At 47.6% G+C, this 6,846-nt stretch overlaps 1 protein-coding gene across 5 annotated transcripts in view; it reads left to right on the forward strand.

The window, feature by feature from the left end:
- cdc42bpab (CDC42 binding protein kinase alpha (DMPK-like) b) overlaps positions 1-6,768 on the forward strand; it is a 71,127-nt gene extending 64,359 nt beyond the window's left edge. For 2 of the 5 annotated variants that reach the window (XM_041959451.1, XM_041959453.1), the window contains 4 exons: positions 241-358; positions 449-606; positions 1,849-1,923; positions 3,470-6,768. In XM_041959451.1, the coding sequence (XP_041815385.1) occupies positions 241-358; positions 449-606; positions 1,849-1,923; positions 3,470-3,601 (483 nt within the window). In that variant the 3' untranslated portion in view covers positions 3,602-6,768. The remainder of the gene's footprint in view (positions 1-240; positions 359-448; positions 607-1,848; positions 1,924-3,469) is intronic. The other 3 variants (XM_041959454.1, XM_041959455.1, XM_041959452.1) reach the window with 2 other exon arrangements.
- The last annotated feature ends 78 nt before the right edge of the window (positions 6,769-6,846 follow it).

The following is a 6,846-nucleotide window of genomic DNA, read 5'->3' on the forward strand; positions in this document are numbered from 1 at the left end:
TGTCCTCTAAAGTTCACTGCTCCTGCTCTCTGACCTGCTGTGTGTTTATGAAGATCATGCATGCATGTCCATCTGCCCAGACCTCAGTGGCCCGTCACACATGAGCCACATTCATGTTCAGTTCATGAGCATGTCGTGTTTATAACTGCACCTCCTCACCCCTGTCCCCTGCACTGCACTCTGTCTCGTGCGTGCGTGCGTGTGTGTGTGTGTGTTTGCTCTGTTGCGTGTTTAAACCAGAACGTCCGTGTTCAGGAGAGCCGAGCGGGCTTCAGCGGTTCAGTCAGCATCCCCTCCATCACCAAGAACCGAGCCGAGCCGGGCCGTTCCATGAGCGCCAGCAGCGGACTGGGCATACGTGAGTAACAGCAGCACGCCTGTCGTCTTCAGTGAACCTCTCTCATGCCGCTCCATACTTCCTAACCTCATTCTCTCTCTCTCTGTCCAGGCTCGTCCTCGCAGAACGGCAGCGCCCTGCGCAGAGAGCTGTCGGGAGGAAGCTACGGATCCAAACGGCAGACCATGACCTCTCCCTCTGAGAGCTCCCTGTCCTCTGGTGGAGGCATGGACTGTGGCGATGCTCCGCTGTCACAGTTTGACAGAGAGGTTAGTACATACGTTGAAACTGAACATGCAGCTTCATGTGCGGTTGACTCTCAGCATTCGATGTATACAGTATCTGTAAGAGAGGCCTGAGAGCTTGGCTTGATTCACCTTAACAACTAATCTTGTCTTAATTACATACTTCAGATTCTACTGGTAGTTCAAATCAGGCCAGGTCTGATGGGACAGATTGTTGTATAGCCACTTTATAGATCTGATTACAGAGTTAATGTCAACTCAACATCAGCTTTGTATGAACAGGTCCACATGCAGATCATGATTGTTTCCTTGCCGTGTGATTGTAGAAGCTAGTGTTCAAATATTTCCAAAGCCGACCACATTGTTCCCCATGCAAAGAGCTCCTCCCTCTATCCCATCTGTCACGAACATCCCGGCCTCTGGGTGCAAGCCTCTCACCTCATCCCACCTCTCCGAGCGATTGGTTAGCTCCCTGTGATGTCAGCGCCTTGTAGTGAACGCAGTCAGTTAATGATACCTGCTGTATTTGTAGCTCGGGCTTATTGTCGCCTCAGATTACTGAAGGAAACACTGACAGTTAATGTTTATTATGTCCCCCTTACGGTTTTATGCTCCTCTTTAAACCTGCAGTGCAGAACTTTTGTCTCCCCCTTGTGGCAATGAGTGGAATTACCTGTCACCATAGGCTCCATCATACTCCTAGTTAGCTGCTCCGTCACTGTGTTGGTCACACGTGAAATGCATCACTTCTGTTGGCCAGAGCAGGAATATCAGCACAGATTTAAAATCCAGCATGCTGGCGGCTCAATCAGCATCGTGTGAACTCTTTTGGCAAAGACTCAGCTGTAACGGATGATCATGTATATGGAAGTCCCGCACTGCAGCTTTAAGACCTAACCTGATGGAGGCAGTGGTGCCGTTTTGTTAGAATCATTGCATGTGTCGGTTCCTGTTCATAAGACAAAGCAGCCCTGCAGCATTGGTTTTGTGTAGTTGTGGAATTCCCTCACACAAGTAGAGACTAGAATCCAACAGTATCTACAGTACGGTACAACGGTACCCTCACCCATCAACCCACCCTAAAACCGCCTGTCATCCCTCCTGTGGCTCCCCATCCTCATGGCCCATAAGCCTGGATGCCGCCAGCTCCATTTTGCCCCATTCCTTGCCTCCCTCCACCCTCACCCAGCTGTGCCTCGCCCTCCCCGCCCCCACCCCAGCATGTTGTCTGTGGGCTGGGCGCTGAGTCTGAACTCTCCTCTGCAGTGGCAGGCAGTCTCACCGTCGGAGAAGACCCCCGATCTGAAAAGGGCTTTAAGGACCCTGCTTAGTAAGATGAAGGTAATGTCAACAGCTGCAACGACTGCACCAAACACACAACCGAGAGCACCGTGTCTCTGAATATGCACCCACACGCAGAACACACTGGAAGCTTTTAACACGTGTAAGCGAAGGCATTAGCATGAGGTGCGCGCAGAACACAAATGTGCCGCAGTCACATGCTGCCTGCGACGCCTTTGGCCGCCCCACAGCCCCTCGCTGCACCATTTCAGCTCCGTCATGTCAGCAGCATCTGATGGCTTGTCACATCCTCCACCAGAGCATCAGCCGCACCATCAGTCTGCCCCTCACCCGGCCTGTGTCATTTTTGGTTGCTGTTCAAACGGTGCAAACGCTGCCGCCCGTTTTGCATACGCCGGTGTCCACGCAGCCAATCACAGAGCATGTCTGCTTCCACACGTCTGCTCGGCCAGAGGGATACACAATAATAAGTACACTGTGTAGTCAGGGCTCCACCGGCTCCCTTTCAACCATGCATCTTGTTTAATGTGGGGAAGGTAACATCATGTTACTCTTTCTGTAATCTTCTAAATCACCTGACACAGACATTCATTAGAAATGTGTCCATCTCAACAGCTGCATGGTTTGAAGTGAATTCTGACGCTTCTCTGCTTCAAATGACCATGAGCCTTTAGTTCATGTCACATAAACAAAGGTTTGTACACAATGTAGCTGGGCAGTGCTCCACCCGATCTGAAAACTGCCCATCTACATTGACTCGTGACAGGCCTGTGTGTGTGTTTGTGTGTGTGTGTGTGACACAGATGGCTGCTGTGATGTTCAGTGTGAATGTGGGATGTTTCAGTGTAGAAATGAGGCAGTAGCAGCTTATTGGCCTCACGTGTTAGGTCGGATCCGAACAGGAGACGATTGTTGTCCATCAAAGCAGAGCCAGTGAGCTGGAGAAAGACGTCTTCATGCAGCACATGAGGTCATTCTGAAGGCCGCGACTGAGGACGTGACCACTGAAGTGGAAAGAGACTCACACACACTGCACCTCACATGTGTTCGGACCAAACCCTCTCTCTCGTACAGTCGTTTTTCAGGGGAGGGGGTTAAATCTCCTCGCATACTGTATGCGCTGCACAGTGCGAAGGTTTAACCCACACCCCTCCCTCCTCGTCAGGCCTGCATGCACGTTTGTTTGCCTTCAGCTGATCACTTCCGCTCAATCGAGCCGCTCATCTGCTGATGACGTGAAATGCAGCGGAAGACGAGGTCAGGGTGGGAGCAGCAGTCTGTCCTCCATCCACCCCCCCCCCCCCCCCCAACAGCACATCGATAACAAGCACAGAGAGACGACCGTGTTAGATTGTGCATGAGAGCCGTCGTCCCAGAGTCACACAGCCCACACAGAAGTAGTCTAAATCTTTAATTCAGTCTCCACCTTCCTCAGTTTAAATGATGGATGCTGCAATTTGTCTTCTACTTCACCTCATTTATCTCCTTTATCCCCTGTCCCTTTATTTCACTTCATCTCCAACTCCCCCCTTTCTACATTCTACATTTCTCTCCCCTCCTCTCTCTTTCTCCTCTCCTCCCGCAGGACTCGGACTCCCCCCGCCACTCCACAGCCTCCAACAGCTCCACCTTCAGCAGCCCTCCCAGTCCGGCCTCCCCACACAAGACCAAGTCCCTGTCCCTGGAGAGCACAGACCGGATGGGCTGGGACACATGAGCCTCCGCCTGCTTGTCGTCCCTCCCACCGACCGACTGACCGACCGACCGACCGACAGCACAGGACTCCAAACCCTCCTCTTCCCTCCTCCACCACAGCCTCTCGCGTCCTCTCTGAATCCCCCCCCCCTCCCACTGCCCAGAGAACTGCACCTCCTGACGAACATTTGTCCCACTTTACAAGCTCACTTTGTCTCTCATCGTACTTCCAGGATGGGGCAGAAACACTATGAAAGAGTCTGTCGTCTCTTTGAGGGAGGAGTTAATGGCAGTGGTTGTGTACATGTGGGTGCTGTTTGAGGGTGCAAGTGTGTGTGTGTGTGTGTGTGTGTGTGTGTGTGTGTGTGTGTGTTTGAGAGAAGCTGTATGCGCTCGCCAGCGTGTGTGCATGTGTTTATTCAGAAAGGGCATACGATATAGGAATGAAAACCACCCGTCTAGGCTCGCGTCGAGCTTCCTGACACCACTCTGTCCACGGCCCCCCCGATTCATTCAGAGACTCGAAAACGTCACAATGCAACAACAAAAGAAGAGGATTATTATTGAGAAAATGATTTGTACATGTACATAGGACCCTTTGGGTTTTAGGGGACGATATTTTAATTTATTTATCAACCAGGAAGGGGGGGTTTGCTTCATGGCCTGAATCAGACGGGTGGAGTTTAAACCCCTCCTCAGTTCCCTCACTTGCTTTCTCTCTGGGTGCTGCAAAAATTGAAAATGTTTAAAAAAAAAAAAAAGAGAGCGAGAGAGAGGAAAGCAATGATTTATCTTTTTTCTTTTACTCATGATATTAAGTGCAGTGACTTTATACTTTTTAATTTTTGACCATCAGCAAAAAGCAGCGTTAATAATGCCGGCTCCTCTGACATCATCACAGCTCCTCTGTGCTACTCCCCTCCTCATTGGTCCAGCGCGAGTGACATCATCCAGTAGCCCCGGACGTGTCCTCCGTTGTAGTGTAGACGTTCCACTTTGCTGTGCAACCAAACTGACCAAGTCACAGGTTCCCATCACAATGATGTACATAGGTTCAAAGTAGAGAGTAATATATGAGAAGGAAAATACTATAGAGAACTACACGGGAAAGAACAAAAATCCTCCTTGGCTTTTATTTTCCTTTTTCTTTGTTTTGAGAGTGATTTGGGGTTGTATTCACACAAAAAAAGCCATTTAAACCACTTTCCAGTTTCCTTTTTTTATGATTGATTTTAGATTTGTTTGTTTTATATTGTATGTATGGCACACGTTGTGTGTTTTTTGTGTTTTTTTCCCCCACTGTGTTTGCATTTGAGTGAAGAAAATTCATGTATGGATCAACACTACTGCCCGTACTGTAGAGTGAACACGTGCATTTATCACAAACCTGCTAGCACACATATATCTGCACACACACTGAGGTGGTGTTTTCATGCAGCAGATGCCTTGTCCTGCTCCACCTCTGGCTGTCAGAGGTGGAGTGGCTCTGATCATTTAATCAACAGTTAACGTGTGTGTTTAAATTCACTGTGGTATCTGGGTGGAAAGATCAGTCCTTCCGCTGAGCTTGATTTAACCAAAAATGGACAAAAGAGGGAGGCTTTGTGATAGGATTTGTCTTTCTGACGGCCTTTGCATATTCTGAAGGTTTGATCTGTTCATTACAAGGCGATGTTCGTGAGAGCTCTTGATTAAAAAACACTAAAACCAGATTGTAAACACTTAGAAGCTGCGAGAAAGTCAGCACTTGGGTTTCTGTTCAGATGAAATGACCTCAGTGCCACCTGTCTGTATAATGAACAGGGCTGGGTCTCGGTTTTTCTTTGGCAGGAGAAAGGCCTCTGAAAGAGTATTTGACGGCGTGGCAGCTCCTGGCTGCAGAGCAGGGCATTCACAGCCAAAAACCTGTTACCTCTGTTCATCTCCTTCAGTTTGCAGACAGAATGAATCGCCCACAGGGCAGATCGGGGTCAAACTGTAAGGGAACAATGTTCCTGAAACCTGAAACTGTCCTGACATTAAACACTAATTTTATCGTGGTATTATCTGTGAGAATACACACCCTGCACTCTTATAATGGCCTGTTGCTGGTCTTTAGCTCCTCCTCGTTGGGAACAGGCTGAATGCTTAATGCACAGGACAGAATCCTCCAGTTTATTCCACTTGGGTTGTCAGAAAGTGAAACAAAAACAAGTACTTTGGTGGTCATTCCTGTCGATTCCCCTGTTAAAACTGAACAAAGTAGCTCTAAAAACAACTCATTCCAGGTGTTTTTTTAGTATTCCATTTTATATGAAGAGAGAGGGAGAGGTTTGGAGCTCCACAGTGCGACTAAGCTGGTTTTATTCCAAACAAGCGCCTCTTTGAAACTTTTTAAGCTAGTGAGTCTCCTTAGTTCCTGCTGGAGTTTATCTGTAGAATGTATTAGGTGGGGGTGGGAGAACTGTCTTAGCCAGGTGTTTTATTATCGGCCAATATTGTACAGAAAAGCTGATCCTCGATATCCCAGTTCAAGGAGAGGGGAAGAGAAACTCAGGAAATGTCAGAACCAATGAATTCTTTTCATTTAGATGAAAATGGGTGTGTTCGAGATTTGTTCGATGGACGGATGGATGGAGCGAGAGAGGGAGAGATGACTCTGGCTGTAGTGTACAGTAGTAGACCTGGGTGGAGACAGCAGGATGGTGCAGGTGGTGAGGACTGTAAGATGTAAAAAAGATGAAATGTTTTCAGGGGTGAGGGGTGACAGGTGCTTTGACGGCCGAGGTGCCACAGTGGTGACGTAAGAGAAGGAAAACCTAAAACAAAAAAAATTCAAACGCCTTTGCATTTCAGTGAGGTCTTATCTACAGTACCTTCTATATTATTTTGCTCTTTCATATCATATTACACTATGTTTTTTTTCTAGGATTGCTTTGTAATAATTTGTACAGTTTTGCATGTTATAGATGTAATCATTTTTGTTTTCGGTTTGTTGTTTTACTTGGACTTCCTCCTTTTTGAACGGTTTGGGCGTTTTACTGAGGATAACCCACTACAGGTGATGTAGATTCTTTTTTGCACAAAAAAATATTTAAGGTGTAAGGTCAAAACAAAAATAATGTATGGAACTGGCTGCCACACTTATGTGGAGAACTCATTATATTAACCTGACTCCGATGTATTTCAATAAAGCGGAGGGCTGTTACAAATACATCCCCAGTGTGTTGATGTGTGGTCATTGCTTCATAGATATCCTCTGTCCATTCTTTAAAAAAACTTTATTAC

This window comes from Chelmon rostratus, chromosome 18 (assembly GCF_017976325.1).
Source record: "Chelmon rostratus isolate fCheRos1 chromosome 18, fCheRos1.pri, whole genome shotgun sequence".
Lineage (NCBI taxonomy): Eukaryota > Metazoa > Chordata > Actinopteri > Chaetodontiformes > Chaetodontidae > Chelmon > Chelmon rostratus.